This window comes from Triticum urartu, chromosome 7A, assembly GCF_056163025.1.
Source record: "Triticum urartu cultivar PI428250 chromosome 7A, HENAU_Tu73, whole genome shotgun sequence".
NCBI lineage: Eukaryota > Viridiplantae > Streptophyta > Magnoliopsida > Poales > Poaceae > Triticum > Triticum urartu.
Window position 1 is genome coordinate 411,525,346 of NC_141879.1, and position 20,238 is coordinate 411,545,583.

Genomic DNA, 20,238 nt, shown 5'->3' on the forward strand with positions numbered 1-20,238 from the left:
CGTGTGGCGGCTTATGTTGAAGCCAATAATGAACAAGCCAGACAGGATGCACTTGACTTGTTGGATGAAGAAAGAGACTTAGCGGCAGCCCGGTCAGCAATTTATCAATAGGACCTACGTCGTTATCACAGCCGCCGGGTTAAATCCAGGACTTTTCAGGAAGGCGACTTGGTGCTCCGGCTCATTCAGGATCTCTCAGATGCACACAAGTTATCCCCACCTTGGGAAGGACCCTTTGTGGTTAGTAAGAACTTAAACAACGGGTCATATTACCTCATTGACGTTCGAGAGCACCAAGACTCACGTAAGTCGGAGGAAGAGACCCGCCGGCCGTGGAATATTGCTCAACTTCGGCCATACTACACCTGAGCCGCCGGCTCTCATCACGTACATACTTTAACATTGTGTATACCATGTTAAGCGATAAAGTAAGACCATCGGTCTCTTTTCTTTTCAAAGATTATGCATCTTTGTTATTTCTTATTTTTCAAATGACTATTAAGGAGCTGATCATATTTGAATAAAGTATAACCTTTTTTGGTCCAGCTTATGATCGTATCCGAATCTAGCTGCAATCTCATGGTCACTTGGGGGCTTCCTGTTCAAACATAGGTCGTATTCGAACCAAAGAGAACATAGCTGTCGTAACCCTCTTGATCGGCTCAAAGCCAAACTCACTTGGGGGCTTCTTGATCATATCTGAATCATAGCTTAACCCCTTTTGGGTCCGACTTGGATCGTATTCGGATCAGGGTCGTTAAAAACCTCTCAAGGTCGTTTGGGGGCTTCCTGTTCAAACATAGGTCGTATTCGAACCAAAGAGAACATAGCTATCGGTACCCTCTTGATCGGCGCAACGCCAAAGCCACTGGGGGCTATATGGTCGTATTCGAACCTTAGCTTAACCCCTTTGGTCCGGTTTACTGATCGTATTCAAATCAGAAACCCCCAACCTTTTGAATACAGGGTTAAATCATGCTTATTATTTGTTACTTGCTTTTTAGTTTTTGTTGTTTCAATATTACAAACAATTAGCCTGGTCTTCTTCACGGGCTCGACTATTTGACAACACAGCTGCCCGGGTCATTCACACTGACGGCTTACGGATCAAAAGATGCAGCCTATCAAGGTATACTAATCATTGAGTATTCAAAAAAGCATTGGCTTTTCACAAAGATTGAATTATCAAATTCATCACATGGGTTATTTAAACCGGCGGTCTGAGGATCAAAAGGGACAAGGTATGGTTATTACTTATATGCATTAACTAAAGAGTTAGCCCTTGTCCTTTATTTATATCTGTCTCTGGTTCTTAATGTGGTAAACGTACTGGCTATAAATTGGGTGTTTTAACCTATTTGGTTCTAAGCCGCCAAGCCAGTCTTTTCCTTGTATTTACAGGAACAGAGTTCAAACATTGCAGAAACAAACATTAAATACGATGCATACATTGGCATCAGGAAACAGACTCCCATAAAAGGTGTTTTATGCGCGACGGCATAAGCAAAGCATACAGTATTTTCACAACTAAGTTATTACAAGGCTTTATAAGCCCATGAAGATGATCATTGTTCCTCCCTCGCCGGTTCACCACCTTCTGTTGGCTGGAAGTTGGGTTTTGACCAATCAAAACCGTTCACGGTGACAAATTCGGCTTCATCGTCGATCAGGCCGACCGGGTGAACTTCCGGGGCAAATGTATCTTCTCTCACCGGTGGGATCAAATCTGTTACCTTGTATGAGGGAGTGGCCATCTTCTTATTCTCACTATCAAAACTCGGCTGGTATTTATCAACATTGGTATCATCCCCAAGGGTAGTTGCTTGAGGCCGGACTCCGCGCACGCAAGCCATGAAGTCATCCTGATCAAAAGGAGACCCGTCTTCCTTCACGGTGGGATAGCCTCTGGCCACGTCCGCAGGGTCTAGGTCTGGCACCCAAGCCTTGGAGCGACTCAAGGCAGTCAAAGCTCCGGCTCGTGTGCAGGAGCATTTTACTTCTTGAAACCTGGTAGGAAGGATGGACAGTTTCTTCAGGACATCGCTAAGCCAGTTGGGTCCTTGATTAGCAGGAGAGATGGCGGCCAGAGCCCCCTGTGCGCCAATATACAGTTGTTCAACCAAAGTATATACTGGCTTCAGTTTAATCAACGGGTCTTGGCTCAGATTTTTGCTTCGAGGACCTGCATAAATTTTACACGCAAAGTTAGTTGGCGGATTAGACTCCGGATTTGCAAACAGCACGCAAAAGTTAGCCAGACAGCTTACCAAAGATAGCAGCTACCATTTGAGACACCCGACCCTTTAACCCGTTCAACTCTGTTGAAATCTCTTTTAGAGTTGTTTCTGCCGTCTCAGCACGTTGGGTCAAAAGCGCTTTTTCCTCTGCCCAAGTTTTCTCCTTGGCAGCAAAGCTGGTCTTTAAATTTTTCGTTGCAGAGAGACTTATTTTCAGTTTGGAGTTAGCGGATTTGATTTCTGTCTCCTGACTCACTAGCCGGGTCTTCGCATCAGTCAATTGAGAGTTCAATTCAGATAAGGCATTCTGCAAAGCATTTAGATGAGTCAAGATTTGGTTTCAAATTCAAAAATCAAGGTTCAAGTCTCAAGTACTTTACAAAAAAACCACTTGACACTTGGGGGCTAATGTATGCCAAATCAAATTTCTACGACTCCACAGACATATTTATGTCCCAAGTACCTTACAACGTAACAGCACTTGGCACTTGGGGGCTAATGTATACAGTTCAGCAAGTTTCTCAAAGGTTAAGCCGGAATATTAAGCCTTTTAAATACAGAACCAAACAATTTAAAGTACCAGTTCAGTTATTATCAAAATGAACCGGCCCTTGGGGACTACAGGTGAAGCTTTGATCTCTTAAAGTCAAGAAAAGTTTCAAAGGTAAAGGTCCCGGCCTATGTTTTAAAGTCTACAGATCAATTTGGTTCTCTCATAATCTGAAGACTTGGGGGCTGAAGGAATACAGATAAGCCGGAAAAACATACCTTGTATTTCAACTGCAGTTGTTTGACCACTTCAATCTCAGAGTCGCGGCTAGAGTGTACATGGTTAAGATAGCCGGATAAAATATCATTGGCATTGAGACGGTCATAGTTGGCAACGTCAAAGCGAACTTTCTGCCTCTCCAACGCCTCTTGTTTTGCTGTACACTGAGCCAGCACAGTTGGGTTCCCTGGTTCAATAAAGCGGCTCCCGGTAATCTTAACATCTTGTGCAGACGGAGACGGCGGGTTGGCTGAGGTTGATGGTCCGGTTGTGGAAGGGTTTACCATGGTTTCGTCAAATGACGGCTCAGGAGGATTTGCTTCGATGTCAATAGGCAGGTCTTCTGGAGCATCAGTTAACGGAGAAGAAGGCCTAGCCGAGTCAGATGCCAGCACCGGCGGGTCTTCCGCCGGCTTAGCTGCCTTCGTTTTCTTGGATTTAGCTTGGCCACTAAGAAAAAATGTTGTAGGATTGTCAGTATAAAGATACAGTTGAACAATCCAAAAGAAAGAAGGACTTCTGATTACCCGGGAGCAGTCTTGAAAGCCGAGAATTGCGTCTGCGATGAGTCGCCAGAAGAGCGAGAGACCTCCTGAAAGGATAAAATAGAGTTAAAAGAAATTCAAGGAGAAGGATCCATTAAACAGAGTTAAAGATAGAAATAAGTAAACCTCATTTGGACGTTTCCGAGGAGTTTGTTGAAGAACGACAGCTGGTTCATCTTCAATCCCAGCTTGACGACGGCTTTCATGTTCCTGCTTTTTCAAACGAAAGTTGGGATCCAAGTGAGCTAAAGGGTTAGAAAACCTTACTTTACGGATCACTCATCGAACTTTGTGTCTTGGTAAGGGCTCTGAGTCCGAGGAAATGATAGTTACCTATGCTTCCCCAGCCTGACTGGCCCCAGTGTCATCCTGGTAATAATCAGCATCAATAAGATTGTTAAAAGATTGGCCAAGGGAATCAAGGGCTACCTCCGAGTCAGATGTATCATCAAGCTTCATCAGGTCTTCGGCAGTACTCTTTTTCTTCTTTTTTGACCTCCGAGTCGTTTTCTTGGCGTTTATGGCGGCGGCTTTCGCTTTCTTCGCCGCCTCATGGTCATACTTAACTTTCCAGAAATCAAAATTGGACTGCAGACAGGTAAAGAATCAGGCAAGTATTAAAGCAATACAGCTGGAGAAATACAAAAGAGATAAATAAAGACATCCTTACTTTTGGAACCGGGTTGAGCTGACAAAAGGGGTTTAACCCGACGACACTGCAATCTTCATATTTCCTGTTCACCAGAAGAGTTGACATTGAGACAATATCTTCCTCTGTCAATTGAACGGGGCTGTGACGAAGGGAGTCCTCCGGGCCTCCACCATACTCATACATCAGCTTTGACCGGCGGCTCAAGGGGATGACCCGCCATGAGATCTAGCAACGGGTCAGATCAATTCCAGTTAACCCGTTACCCAACAGAGCATTGATCCTTTTGATGGATGGAAGCAGCCTCTTGCGTTCAGCAACAGTCAGCTTATCAGGAAGCGCGAACTTGGAGTCAAGGCGATCGGGGCGATAACCCGGCAGGGGCTTCTCGTTTGCTGGTGAAGTGTCCTGACGGTAGAACCAAGTCTGGTTCCAGTCCTTTGGATGGCTTGGTAAGACAATAAGGGGAAAGACGGCACCCTGTCGGCACTGGATTGATATACCTCCAAGTTCTAAACTAAGGTCGTTGGTGCACTCATTCTGCCGGTTCAGATAAAAGTATTCTCTGAACAACTCCACGGTCGGCTCTTGTTGAAAATATACCTCACAGAGCACTTGGAAATTACAGATGTTAGATATGGAGTTGGGCCCGATATCTTGAGGGTGGAGTTTGAAAAAATGGAGGACCTCTCTGAAGAACTTTGAGCCGGGCGGTGAGAAGCCACTGTTCATGTGGTCAGTAAAAACGATCACCTCACCATCTCTCGGACTGGGTCGTTCTTCTTCCGGATTAGGGGCACGATAAGACATGACAGCTTTTGATGGCAGTAATCCTATGACAAAGAACTCTTTTAAACGTTCCTTAGTTATGGTTGAGGGGACCCAGTTACAGATGGTTGGTGTCTTTGACGGCATGACGTGCAAGGAACTGGAAAGAAAAGCAACATGTCGGTTTAGTTTTACGGTGAAGTTAACAGTTAAAGGATGAAGATGCAAAACAAGTAATGGTGGCTTAATTAAGGGCTAATGACATATAAGGAAAAGAAAGCCGGTGCGGTAAGCCGCCATGACTACAGATTCTTTCAGAAAGCGGATTCAGCTAAGTGTTGGGACAAACAGGTTTCCCAAAATGCTTGATATTATTTCAGATCAAATGCATGTTCAAAATGGAAAAATTTCTAGACCTAAAAATACAGTCCAGATGAGTTCATTAGATCTAAATATAGCTCTTGTACCAGAAAAAGGGGTCTGTTAGTATCAAAAGGAGGCACCAAACAACTACTGCATGAACATACATCTCTTTTGGATCAGAAAGAAGAGACAATGGAAGAACTATGAAGAACTATGATGAACTGCGAAACCCTAATGAAGATCTGAGACACGAAGAAAAGAAGGCTTACGTTTGCAAGTCTATTGCGGAGGTCGCCGCGGGTTTCTCTGGATCGGTTCAGGTCGATGCAGCAGCCAGAGTCGGCGACGGAGATGAGGCGCGGCGGCGGCGAAGCTCGAGCAGCGAGCAGAGTCGCGAGAGGAAGAAGATGGAGAGAAAGAGAAGAATGAGGAAGGTCGGGGCGAGCCTATTTATAAAGGAAAAGGTGAACAGACAGGCACGAAAATCAAGGAAGAGCCGAATAAATGGTTATCCAGCTATACATGCGCTTCGATTCTCGGGAAACATTAAAGATAAAAGATCCGTTGGAGGATGACATCATGAAAGTTTTTGTGTTTCCAAGAGATGACGTCACGGCGGGTTACAAGGAAATTTCAGTAAAGATAAGAAGATGGATTTTTTACTAAGTATGGAAGATTGACAAAGAACAAAGTTCATAGTCAACCTGGGGCCTAATGTTGGGGATATTACTATCAGTTGAGACCCACCCAGGAGGGGCCGGATAAACCCCAATGGTGGGTTACGCAAGAAGCCCAGTAAACATCCAAGATTGTAGTTTATTAAGTAGTATAAAAGGCCCAAGGGCCTGAAGGCGGTTTAAGGCCTGATATTATGAACCGCCATATGTAAGGAAAGACTTGTAAAGAAAGGCATGTAAAGGAAGTCACTGAGCCGGATACGATTATGAGCCGGCCGGGACTCCGTAGGCCACCAGGCGTCAACCCATGTATATAAGGGGACGACCCGGTGGCGGCTTAGGGGAAGAGACAGCAAATCGATAACCAAGCCTGCGAGTTGAGCCTCTTGGAGATCGAAACCCTAGCAATACCAAACCCAACTAGACGTAGGCTTTTACCTTCATCGTAAGGGGCCGAACTAGTATAAAAACTCTCTCGTGTCCTTTGTCCCGATTAACCCCTTTAAGCTTCCTAGTGCGATGGCCTATGACTAAGTCCTTGCTCTAGGACATCTGCCATGCCAAATTCCATGACAGTTTCACTAGTAGCTTCTCTCAAGATAGCATAAGTATTACGGTGGGTGAACAAATTACTGTCGAGCAATTGATAGAATTGAGTATAGTTACGAGAATATCTAGGTACGATCATGTATATAGGCATCACGTCCGTTACAAGTAGACCGACTCCTGCCTGCATCTACTACTATTACTCCACACATCGACCGCTATCTAGCATGCTTCTAGAGTATCTATTATATAATTAAAACGATAGAAAGCCAACGGTGATGATTTGGCACTGTAAAAGCTAAGATGTATCAACGGCGAAGATCTAAAACTGTTTTTTTCTAGAAAAGATCTAAAACGGGTTGATATTAGGAAAGTGCACACGGACGTGTACTATTGCACGTGAATTTTTTTGCACCTGAAAAAAAAACTGAAACGGACATATCCTATTGCACGTAACATTAGGCAAGTGTACACGGACATATTCTACTACACGTGGAAGACTCTGACACGGATTGCTATTAGTCAAGGATGCGGTCGTATACTATTGCAAAAGTCATCCGTACAGAATTCAAACTCAGGAACCTTTGACTAATATAAAGGTTGGGGCAGACACCCCAGAACACCCATGGAACAATAGATGCCTGAACACCCATTGAAGGGAGATCCACACAACAACATATCCACACAAATCGAAGGGGCGACATACGTCGGGACGCCCAGCACATCGAAGGACGGAAGAAGAAACGACAGACACATGAAGTTTGGGTAATATATATAGCTTAAATCTTGAAGTCTGTTTACATCTTTCCATCCCTGCATGTCTTTGCAACCACCTTATGAACACCATGTTTTCCTGTTCATTAACCATTAGTTAGAACACTTCTTTCTAACCAAATTTCATTATTGCATTACCATATGAACCACTCCTTCTAAAATTGTTTTGAAGGCAACATCTCCATGGCGTACACGAAGTTGAGTGAGTTAACCACAAGAGGAAAGGCATGGAATATTAAAGCCAAAGTAATGAGAATGTGGGACTCGATCAATCCTTCGACTGATGAACTTATAAGCATCGATATGATCTTGATGGATGAGCAGGTATTTTCTTCACATAATTAACAATGGGGATTGTTTTATTGTTGAAATTACTACTAAGATTTTTCTTTCATTGAATTTTGAAGGGCCATACAGTTCATGCTACTATTTGGAAGAATCTAATAGACACTTATAGAGCAAAGATCAATGAGGGTTCTAGATATGCTTTTAGCAATTTTAAAGTTGTAGATTCAACAAAATATCAACCAGTCAGCAATGAAATTAAAATTACCTTTTTATACAACACAAAATTAAAGGAGATGAAAGGTTCATCGGATAATTTTCCAGATTACTACTTTGAGTTTGCTAGCAAAGATACCCTACAAGAACATCTAGAAAAAGACCAACAATGCTCAGGTATGTTGACAGCCATATTCTTACTTCCAAGTGGACAATTTAAATTTGATGTCATTTCTTGGTGGTTGTATTAATAAACTCAGATGGATAAATTTCTAATTTTGAAGTCTTTAATCTTCCAATTTGCAGATGTCATTGGGTTACTTACCAAGATTAAGCCAATAGAATCAAGGATAACAAAGAAGAAAACACCTGCAGATGTACGTCAGATTGAAATTCTAATGCCAGAGTAAGTGTATATCCATGTATCAACTTTTCACTAAAGGGTAAAGGCTGTTTTCTTCCACTTATATTATTATTACCATTAATTACTTTGGAATGAATTATTCAGGGGTGATAGAATCAGAGTATCATTATGGGGAAGATTAGCTCATCATTTAAGTGAGAATGTAATTGGCAATCAAACAATTATTATTGTTACCTCAACAACAGTGCAAAAATTCAATGGTAAGTTGAATCTGTTTACATGTCTTTTTTCATATCATAATAATGAATCTAACTAATTTATTGTTCATTAAATAGGTTTGTGCCTAAAGTCAACTAGCGCCACAAGATTATATACGAATCTAGATATACCCGAGACTTGGGAACTTCGTGGCAGGTATTAAGCACAATTTGTAGGTTCTGGTCATATAGAATTTCATAATATATCTTCATTTACTAACTTTTTTTATATCCACTCCACCGAAGAAACTTTACCAAAAATGATGGAGATAGATAAAAGTACTCAAGGGAAACTAGAAGATCAAATGTTTTACAGAAGGATAACCTTAAAAGAACTTACTAGAATTAGGCATGATAACCCAACAGATGAGGTAATGAATCAAAACTCTTTTAAGACATGATATTGTAGAAGCCTCCAATACCTACAGATGTATTTGACATATTTGTATGAGTGACCGCATATTCTTTAAAGAGCTATATTTTCTTCATCAACTTTCAGGACTTTGTGTTCACAACAATAACTACAATTGATTGGTTACAAGAAAATATTCAATGGTGGTACATGTCATGTGATGTTTGCAACAAAATTGCTACGAAAGAATCACATAATTATTATTGCAAGAATTGTGATACGTATTCAGAAGGTTTAACACCTAGGTAAGCATATTCTCTTGATTTGACCATCATTATGTACTATCACATTTGTGTTACACTAATGAAATGTGATTCTAGGTATCGTATTCGGCTTCAAATTAGTGATCACACTGCTACTACAAGTTGCAATTTATTTGATGAAGAGGCTGAAAGAATGCTCAATACATCAGTCTCATTCCTATTGGATTCCTTAGATGAAAAATCTGAAGAAGTCCCAAAGATTATACAAGAATTATGTGGACAAAGACTTATCTTTCGATTCAAACTCAACAATAAGAACCTCACTCTAGGCATGCAGAACTATGCAGTAAAGAAAATATTTGTGCCTGATGAGAAGCTTGAGAAGCGATACTTAGAGGATAAAGCTGAAGAGGTAATGGTCTATTAAACTATCAAATCTATTTAAACACCAACTATTATACTTTTATATGGAACTATTGAAGCAAGTATTTACAATTCTTAATCCATTGTGCTCAACTGGATTTGATGGATGATGAAGTGGACAACATGTTAAAACGAGAAACAAAGAAACCGAATGAGCCAGTCAAAAAGGTGATTGAATACTTCATTGTACAAGTTTTTATTTACATAAATTCATCTCTTAATTCATCCATTTATGTGATTTTTGCATGTACAAATCAGCAAGTGTGAACTTAGCAAAAACATATGTGAGTTGGTCCCTGTGAAAGAGGAGCCAGAAGATAAAAGCAATGGGAGTATAGTACATCAGAAGGAGCATCAACATCAAAAATCATCAACGAGTGTCGATGGTGGGAAAAGGAGGCGAAGATCTGTTGTATTATCAGACTCGGAAGATGAAGAAGTGGAAAATAGTATATCTGAAAAATTAGAAAAGGCAGCGCCCAAAAGCACCAGAAGTGTTCATGCAAAAAACAAGAAGACAAAAGTTGAACATGAAGGCTCCACAAGGATGACACGAAGTTTGACCAAGAAGACTAATAGCATCAAGACGATGTAATCGTCAACTCAAAGATCAAGTGCACCAAACAAGACCCAAGAGAGGAAGGACCTTTTCCAGAAATTTTCTGGGACAGTACTTTATCCTATATTTATTATTTTAATGTATCCGAGGACTGGAATATTTAGTGTGTTTTTATATATATGATCAATATGTATGAACAATATGACATTTTGTTTTCAAACAATTCAAGTATTGTATACTATTCAGAAGAGAGAATGACCAGTACATTCCTTTGATCTTAATCAATTTAGCATGGCATTTGTGTGGTTGGTCAAAGCTCTAATGTGCCTGCAACATTTGCTAAAACTACAATGTACTAGCATGGCCTAGAATATATGAGAACAAAAATGCTCAACTGTATTTGAAAAGATTGAGTTGGAAATCCATCTGGAATACTATGAAAAAAGTAATCAAAATCATCGACTGCGAATTGTTCCATATGAAGCCACAATGAAATTTAAACGGCAGAAAGATGGATTGAGATTTTATCCGGGGCGTATATTATTACATCACGAACAAGCATATGGATAGGGACTCACAGACTTAAGCTTATTTTTTTCTCACTAACCCTCAAAAGATCCGACCAAAATTATTTTGCAAACAAAATGTATTTGGGCCAGACGCATACCTAGCTGAACTAGGTACTGACTAGGCAGGATAGTTGAAGGCCAAACTTGAGCTGCTACTTGCGGCACTGATGCATCCAGGTTCTGCTCCTTAGTGCCTGCTGCGCGGCGCTGCTCCACGCAGGTTGATAGCTACTTGGTTCACCTCGCGAAAGCTCGCTTGTGCCGGCGTTTCCGTGCGGCCGCCGGCCGCGCCACCGCATGCCCTCCTTGGCGCAAGAGCTGATCCAGTGAGAATCTTAGCCCAGCAGGTCGCCGGAAGCTAATCGCAAGCGATTTGCTCATCCAAAGAATATCCTTTTAGAAGGAACTGTGCGGAAGAGGAATAGTCCATTGATATGAAGCGTGAGAAGATAATAAGCGGCGTAGCAGGAATTTTATTTTATTTTATTTGGACAGCACTGTAGCAGGAGAGTTGAAGTGCGAATAAAATACAGTACATTTTTAGGGGAGCTAGACAGCTTTCTGACAGCCAAGCACCAGCCCAAATTAGCTAATTAATCAGAAGTTGCTGGTGTAGGACTAACTATTAGTCGTTGCTCAAAAAAAGCTACTATTTATTCAAGCTAAATTTCCTTTAAAGACAATCTGTATTGTACTGTCCGATTTTGACTCACTACATGATTCCTAATCCTACACGTCTAGGAAAACATCTAACCATATCATTATATAAAGTGCATCATATCGCCTCATCGCCGACTGATCTGTCTTCTCAAATTCAAAGCAACTCGACGACTAAGCAGGCAAAGGTTCCAGGGTATTATATATTTTCTCTCTTTAATCTGTGCATTAGTTTAGCTTCCTTATCAGCCAACATATTCTCACAAAACTTTCTCCTTGGGTGATCTACATTAGTCAAATTGCTAGATCATAGTCTCAGAAAACAAACAAGAGGTATGGTCACATACACTCATCCCTCTGCTTATATCACATAAACATCATTCAACCATAATTTTACAAGACATACATTCATAAATGACCCATGATGCACTTTCTCAATAGCTACTTTTTCATGATGTCGGGAAGATCAAACACACGAGACGGCCGACAAATTGAAGGTATGGCAACAACTCCAGCAACTTGCATCCAATATACGCCGGCGACACCCAAACGATCACAGGCACAAAGAAACGTCCAACGAACTGAAGACACAACATCAGCACCATCAGCCTCAGGTAATATCCCGATGCAATTCTTCATGTGTGTGCCTGCATTTTGATCTCATACTGAACTATAAAGCTCTTTTTTTTTCATGCATCCTAACACTACCATGATAATAATGTGGAAGCTACAAAAAGAGCAACATGGTTGAACAATTATTGATTTTTAGTTCCCTACCAGATAAACAACATTAATCTCCAGATGTACTGTATGTGACAATGTCCATTAGTAGTCATCACCAAATGCACTTGCATGCCTGCAAAAGCAAAACACTATTAAGTACTCTCTCTGTAGAGATATAAGAGTGTTTAGATCACTACTTTAGTAATCTAAACACTCTTATATTTCTTTACAGAGGGATTACAAAATAAATCATATTACATGATACTATGTTAAGGAAACTATACACACTGACGAAATCACATTTGCAGATATGAGAGTCCAACATACGTTAGACCCAGCAGCTCACCAGACAAAAAGAAAGAAAGAACAACCTCTAAACTCAAGGAGTACAAAGCGGACAAGGACTGCAGAGGGAAGAAGAAATGCGAACACAGAGGCTCCTAAACGATTGAGAAAGGCTAATGCTGAAGAAGATAGGGAATTGAAGTGCGCCAGAAGCGAAACCAACAAAAACAACATTAGAGTCAATGTTGGAGACAACAACAGAACCAGAACCTCGACAAGTGCTAATAGCAAGCCATGGAACTTCGGAAGGCCAACATACAAATGCCAATATTGCAAAGCAGTGCTATGGTGTGAAGAAAGATTAAATTCAAACAAAGGAACTACGACACCCTCTTTTGGAATATGCTGCAAACAAGGGAAAATCGATCTGCCGCCACTAAGAGAACCTCCACCATACCTTAGAAACCTCTTAAGAAGTGAAGGGAAGGATTCGGTAAACTTCAAAGAAAATATAAGGTCATACAACTCAATGTTTTCATTCACATCGATGGGAGGAGCTGTGGACAAGGAAATAAACACTCGCAAAGGACCTTATGTTTTTCGTTTGCATGGACAAAACTACCACCATATCGGAACTCTTTTGCCTCAAGGTACAGACAAACCTTGGTTTGCACAGCTATACATCTATAATGCCAAAAATGAGGTGGAAAACAGGATAAGTGCGTCAAGATGCAATGATAAAAAATCAACAGTGGACCCCAATATCGTCAAAGAACTGAAAATAATGCTCGACGACAACAGCATCCTCGCAAAAACATTCAGAATGGCAAGAGATAGATTCCAAGAAGGAGACTACCATGATTACATACTTCGGATACTAGGCAAAAGGAACGGAACACACAACCTTCCATCCGCATCTGAAGTTGCAGCGTTGGTAGTAAGAGATCCAACCGAAGAGAGTGAAGGACGTGACATTGTTGTTGAGTACAAAAATATGGAGCCGCAAAGGATATCAGAGATCCACCCGAAATTCATGTCCATGCAATATCCGTTGTTGTTCCCATATGGAGAAGATGGTTTTAAACTTGAGATACCCTACAAGAAAACAAAAGGAGGTACAAATAGCAGGAAATACGTAACGTTGTTGGACTACTATGCATTCTACCTATAGCAACGTCCTGATCAAGGAATGTTACTACTCAAGTCCGGGCATTTTTCACTGCAATTTTGGGAGGATGTATACACATGTATCGAGCAAAATAGACTAAACTAGATCCGACACAATCAAGGAAAGCTACGAACTGAACTTTATAGTGGATTGCAGGATGCGATTGAGCGAGGGGACACAAGAACAGAGCAAGTTGGAAAGAGGATAATTGTGCCTTCATCTTTACAGGTGGTAGAAGAAACAAGGCACAATATTTGCAAGATGCCTTTGCAATATGCCGTTGGGCTGGATACCCAGACCTATTTATAACATTCACATGCAATGCAAAGTGGCCTGAGACCCAATACATGCTAGATGAAGTGGGAGGTGGCCAAAAGCCAGCCGATCGGCCAGACATTGTGGACAGAGTATTTATGATCAAACTAAAGGAGCTAATGAGAGACATAAAAGAAAAGAAATACTTTGGAGAAACAGTTGCAAGTAAGTCCCATTGACTATCAATCTTTACTCTTTCTTGCATCATCTTATAGTCCGTCAGACTGTTGCTCTTTAGAAACATGCATCATCTTATACTCCGTCAGATTCTAGCTCTTTAGTAACATGCATTCCAATTTAAGCTAAATCTGACAAACTATTAATCAACTGCAGTCATCTACACAATAGAATTCCAGAAGAGAGGACTCCCGCATGCGCACATACTAATATTTTTGAAGGACAGACAAGTACCCGGAACCATCGCAAATCGAAAAAATAATAAGCGCTGAGATCCCAAACAAGGATGAGGATCCAGAGGCATTTGAAGCTGTTGAGAACTTCATGATGCATGGCCCGTGCGGAGAGGCTAAGAAAAACTCACCATGCATGGTGGACCATAGATGCACCAAGCATTTCCCAAAAAGATACAATGCCAGCACTACCATTGACGAGGACGGATTTATAGTATATAAAAGGAGGGATGACGGAAGGCAGATCAAAAAGGGAGGGGTGATGCTCGACAACAGATTTGTCGTGCCATACAACCGGAACCTTCTGGTCAAGTATCAAGCTCACATAAATGTTGAGTGGTGCAATAGGTCCAGATCAATCAAGTACCTATTTAAGTATATCCATAAAGATGACGACCATGTTACAGCCTTGCTCAAGGAAAGTGGCACGGCAAACGAAACTGACGAGATCAAGAAATACCTAGAGATGAGATACATATCAACATCAGAAGCATGCTGGAGGATATTTCAGTTTGATCTTCAGTATCGCGATCCAGCAGTTGAGAGGCTACCTTTCCATCTTGAAAATGAGCAACAAGTCGTTTTTCCAGACTCCACTGATCTTGAAAAGATAGTAACAAGGGACGGATCTAAAATCACCAAGTTCACTTAGTGGATGGAGGCAAATAAAATATATGATCTAGGAAAAGGATTGACTTACGCAGAATTCCCTACAAAGTTTGTATGGAAAAGCGAAACAAAATGTTGGCAGAAGCGAAAAAGGGACTACGCAATTGGAAGAATCTACTATGCACATCCCGCAAGTGGCGAGAGATATCATATGAGGATGCTTCTAAACACCAAGAAAGGATGCACATCATTTGAGGACATTAGGACCGTTGATGGAGTCATTCACCCAACATACAAATCAGCATCCCAAGCCCTCGGATTTCTCGATGATGACACTGAGTGGATTGACTGTATCAATGAAGCATCAAGTTGGGCTTCCGGAACACAACTGCGTCAGTTATTCACCACCATATTGTCCCATTGCGAAGTCACAAACCCAAAGGTATTGTGGGATTCAACATGGGAGGCATTGTGTGAAGATATGCAATACAAAAGAAGGACTATTCTAAACTTTCCAACACTTTGGCTTACAAACACACAGAAGAAAGCGCATGGTCTGATTGAGATAGAAAAACTGATGAGGCAAGTAGGAAAGTCACTAAAGGACTATCCAGACATAGAACTACCAAATGCTGCAGAGCTAGAAGAACTTGGGAACAGACTAATAAACGAAGAGGTCAACTACGACATGGACAAACTCAAGGATGAGCACAAAATCATACTAAACAATCTTAACCAAGACCAGAAAAAGGCCTATGATGCAATAATGGAGTCAGTCGACAAAGGCCTAGGAAAGCAGATATTTGTCGAAGGCTACGGTGGCACAGGAAAAACCTATCTATGGAAAGCAATAACGACAAAGCTAAGATCAGAGGGGAAGGTAGTGCTTGCGGTAGCATCATGTGGCATTGCAGCGTTGCTTCTCCAAGGTGGAAGAACAACACACTCAAGGTTCCGTATTCCACTTAATATCACTGAAGAATCAACGTGTGAAATAAAACAAGGCTCGCATTTGGCTGAACTGCTAAAGAAGACCTCACTTATATTGTGGGACGAGGCTCCTATGGCAAACAAACACTGCTTCGAGGCACTAGACAAAAGCCTAAGAGATATTCTAAGGTTCACTAATGAAAACAGCTATGAAAAGCCATTTGGTGGAATGACAGTTATACTAGGAGGCGACTTCAGACAAATCCTGCCAGTTATAACCAAAGGAAGGAGAGAGCAGATAGTAAATGCTTCAATCAAAAGGTCATATCTGTGGAAACACTTTGAAATATTTGAGTTAACACAAAACATGCGGCTAAAGTGTTTGTCAGATGATCCAATACAAAAGCAAAAGGTCGCTGAATTTGCAGAGTGGATACTACAGATTGGCGATGGCAAAACAACATCAGATGAAGGAGAGGATTGGATAAAAATACCAAAAGACCTACTGCTAGAGAAAGGAGAAAATCGTAAAGAACAAATCGTCAAAAGCATAAACCCAAGTTTGCTGCAAAATTACCGTGAGCGGGATTACCTAGAAGAAAGAGCAATACCATGTCCAAGAAATGATACAGTCAAGGAGATAAATGACCACATAATGAGCCAAATACAAGGTGAAGAGGTGACATACCTAAGCCTGGACACAGTGTGCAAGGCAACGACAAATACCAACATCATGATGAACATGCAGCCTACTGAGCTCCTCAACACCTTAACGTCCCCAGGAATACCAGACCATAAGTTAAAACTGAAGGTAGGTTTGCCGGTCATGCTCCTACGCAACATCAACCAAGCAGCAGGCTTATGCAACGGTACAAGAATGACAATTACACAACATGGAAACAAATACATCGAGACACAAATAATCACAGGAACACATGTCGGCCATAAGGTATACATACCTCGAATCATCATGTCACCAAGCGACTCAAAATGGCCATTCGTGCTGAAAAGAAGGCAATATCCATTATCAGTGTGCTTTGCAATGACAATAAACAAGAGCCAAGGTCAGTCCTTAAACAAGGTAGGCATATATTTGCCTAAGCAAGTGTTCTGCCATGGACAACTATATGTGGCACTATCAAGAGTGACAAACAAGGAAGGATTGAAGGTGCTGATCGATGACGAAGAGTGTCCAACCGAAGATGTCACAAAGAATATTGTTTACAAAGAGATTTTTTAATTGATAGTGCAGTTCCTCAAGTCATTAGACAATTCATGTATAATTACATAGAGTCACAGACAACCTTACCATACATTTTGAACAACACATTTACTTGGTTGGCATGTTAAATTTTTAAATAATTATTAATCCATAGATATATATGTTTGATCTTTCTGTAAAATATTAAATTTAAAATTAGTTATTTATCCTTGAATATTTTTAACACAAAAAATATCGCAGCAGATGAAACAATGAAATCACCAATGGATTCCACCTACAATAAGCTTTTCACAATCTCCCACATTATAGCCATGACCCACAACTAAAATACATTCACGGTTAATCTCAAAATCCAAATCTTTTAAAAAAGTTCTATAGAAAGTTCACCAATTAATTCCCCTAAATAGCCATTACTAATCTCTCACAATCTAACACTCACATCTCTCTCACAAATAGTTTCCGATTCCCCAAATCTCCTCAATTTGTCTCTCTAAAAACATAGGCATTAGCCTCCTCGAGCGAATAAATGTATGCGTATATATGGTTCTTTAATCTTTCAATAAAATATATAAATTTCTGTTCATTAGTTCTGTATCCGTGAACTAACTCTATCATGTTTGTACACATAAGTTCTTTCTACATTAATATTTATATAAACTTAGAAGTAATTTCTGAGAACAAAAAATACAGATCGTACCTTTTTCATTTGGCAATGGATATCAACTCTACTGAATATAACATCATCTCTCTCATACCACATACTTCCAGAAGATCACGATACCAACTCTAATCCCTCTAATGAATAGTCCCCAATTCTCAATCTATTTTGTAGCAGATCCAAGAAAAAGTTCCTGCAGCAAGGAGATTTAAATATCTTCTTTACTAAATCTTGAGCGTGGTTGTGGCATGGAGATTTTACCCAACAATTTCTAATCTGGGATGACATTTACCTCATGTGAGATGCACAAAAATTAGGGATTTTACCTGTGAAGGGCTGAAGGCTCCCTCAAATCCATTCGGAAAAAGAGATCGGGAGAGACGCTGCGGCATACATCTTCCATCCGCTGAAGCTATGGTTGGCGGCGGTACGCAGCCGAGCCAGCGACGAGCGCATGCGATGGTGCTGCCACTTAGTGGCGGCGCCACGGTAGGGGCGACTATGGTCGGCCGCCCCGGGTCGCCGAAATCCCCGTATACGAAAAATACGATTCGTTTGCCGCATGGGCTGATACATGCGGGGACTTGCACTGGACTGCATGGTCAAACACAAGCACAGTAGCAGCCCATAGCCCCAATATGTTAGCGGCCACGCCCCAATCCACCGAACACGTACATGCAATCCGAGTAAACCCCCAAATCGAGCCATGCAGCCAGCGCCCAGCGAGGCCAACCTAGCTGCCGCCGACTCGCCGCCACAGAGCTCTGCCTCGCCGGACCGCCAGCCACCGTCCGCCAGTCGCCGGGCACCTGATCCAGATCTAGGTCCGTGGATGAGGCGAACCAAAAGAAGATGTCCCGGGTCTGGGAGGAGGCAGCGACGGCAGAGCATCTAACTCGTGCAAACGCGCAGCTATAGTTTGCAAAATCAGCAAGCGCAATCAGCAGGTAGTCCAACTCCAATCCATTTTCTTCTGATGTTGATCTTCAATGTGTACCAACTACAAATTGTTGCTTATTTTGGAACCAATTGCTGCAATCCAGTGCTATACATGGTTATGTTGTAATGTAGGATTTTGTAAGAAAATGAAACCAATTGCTACTTATTTTGGAAATCACCTAACTAATGAATCTCAAGCTCCTGTTCCTGTTCATGAAACTGATGCAAACATTTCATCCAATAAAACCTCGGATGCAAACATTGTAGAAGATCTTGTTCATGAACCTGAAGTATCTAATCAGGGTTCTCATGATAACACTTTGCGAACTTCTATTATAATTCAACATGATCCGGGACTCCGAAAACAAATTTATGATTATTCTGCTCCAGAATTCAAAGATGCAGCGAGGAGGGAATATTTGAAGAAAGACCCATATCAGCAGTATGGTCATGATTTCCCTCGCAGCATGTTCATGTTAGATTTTGTGATTTTTGGTGATTACATCACCTAGTTGTTGAGAATCTTGAACTGTTCTACATCATTGGTTATGTTAATTTTACCGTGGATCTAGCTTCATATTTGAATTTTATGAGGTTTGGTTCAGCGGACTTGCATTTGTCAATGAAAAAATTTGCACCTCAAATATTCCGCCCCGGCTAAGTTCAATTCCTGGATCCGCCACTGCTGCCACCGAAAAGAAGGGGAGAAGAGCTGTGCTAGAGGCCTTCTTGATGATATTTTGGTCCAATCTTTTTCTAGACGATATTTTGGTCCAGTCAAGAATAGAGTACGAATGGAATCTACTTCACACATAGCCGTACAGTTCCATATAAAAGAATACTTCGAAGCTTCTATTCCCTCCGTTTCTAAATATAAATCTTTTTAAAAATTCCAATATGGACTACATACAAAGCAAAATAAGTGAATGTACACTCTAAGATATGTCTATATACATCTGTATGTAGTCTGTATTGAAATTTGTAAAAAAGACTTATATTTAGAAACGGATGGAGCAAAAGACAGTCACAAAAAAGTTTAAATCTATCATGCATAATTTTCATGAAATGAACAAAATGAATACATAAATAGAAAGGGCATTTCCTTTTAATAGTTTTTATGTTAGCTAAATGGTTCGATTCTTAATTATATATAAAAAAATATTTTTAATACAATACAAACGCAGACACTCATACATGTGCATATAAACTCACTCCTATGAGGGCAGGCAAGCACACGTACGAGTGGATTAAAGAGACTTACTCGACTTATCAGCAATAGTGTCAAAGTCAAGGATTTGAACGCCGATAAGTTGGGAATACCACTGTACTCCTAACTATATAACCATAGGCTGGTTCGCAACAAAAAAACACAATACTTAATACCTTCTAACACACACTCACGAATATAATAAAAATCTTTCGAAATAAATCTATCATATATAATTTTCATATAATGGAAAAAATTAGCACATACAAAGAAAAAATAATTTCATGCTAAAATATTTAATGAATGCTAAAATATCACACCATAATGTTAAATGCACAAATAAAGTCAAAAGTCCAAACCAATGTAATCATAAATAAATAGTCTAGCCGCGCAAATGCGCGGGTAGCTCCGCTAGTTAAGTTCATAAGAACGAAGTAACGCTTTCAGCAAGATGACATGATGTAGAGGGATAAACTCATGCAATATGATATAAACCTCG

At 40.8% G+C, this 20,238-nt stretch overlaps 2 protein-coding genes across 2 annotated transcripts; both read left to right on the forward strand.

Annotated features, from left to right (window-relative positions):
* The first annotated feature begins 7,511 nt into the window (after positions 1 to 7,511).
* LOC147959776 (replication protein A 70 kDa DNA-binding subunit B-like) lies at positions 7,512 to 10,083 on the forward strand. Its single transcript, XM_087532897.1, has 10 exons — positions 7,512 to 7,652; positions 7,736 to 8,006; positions 8,136 to 8,235; positions 8,338 to 8,453; positions 8,529 to 8,608; positions 8,684 to 8,821; positions 8,950 to 9,107; positions 9,183 to 9,476; positions 9,584 to 9,654; positions 9,734 to 10,083. The coding sequence occupies exons 1-10, from the start codon at positions 7,512 to 7,514 to the stop codon at positions 10,081 to 10,083; spliced, it is 1,719 nt and encodes a 572-aa protein (XP_087389023.1).
* Positions 10,084 to 12,146: 2,063 nt separating this feature from the next.
* LOC147959777 (uncharacterized) lies at positions 12,147 to 14,803 on the forward strand. Its single transcript, XM_087536608.1, has one exon. It carries the CDS (start codon positions 12,307 to 12,309, stop codon positions 13,450 to 13,452), a length of 1,146 nt encoding a protein of 381 aa, XP_087392734.1. The 5' UTR covers positions 12,147 to 12,306; the 3' UTR covers positions 13,453 to 14,803.
* Positions 14,804 to 20,238: the final 5,435 nt, after the last annotated feature.

Bases quoted from the DNA above. Each gene is read 5' to 3' on its own strand.
- LOC147959776 (XM_087532897.1), top strand. From the start codon at position 7,512: ATGGCGTACACGAAGTTGAGTGAGTTAACCACAAGAGGAAAGGCATGG. The intron at 8,609-8,683 runs TATTAAGCACAA...TTTTTTTATATC, and splicing joins CTTGGGAACTTCGTGGCAGG to CACTCCACCGAAGAAACTTT. The intron at 9,477-9,583 runs GGTAATGGTCTA...TTGTGCTCAACT, and splicing joins TTAGAGGATAAAGCTGAAGA to GGATTTGATGGATGATGAAG.
- LOC147959777 (XM_087536608.1), top strand. From the start codon at position 12,307: ATGAGAGTCCAACATACGTTAGACCCAGCAGCTCACCAGACAAAAAGA.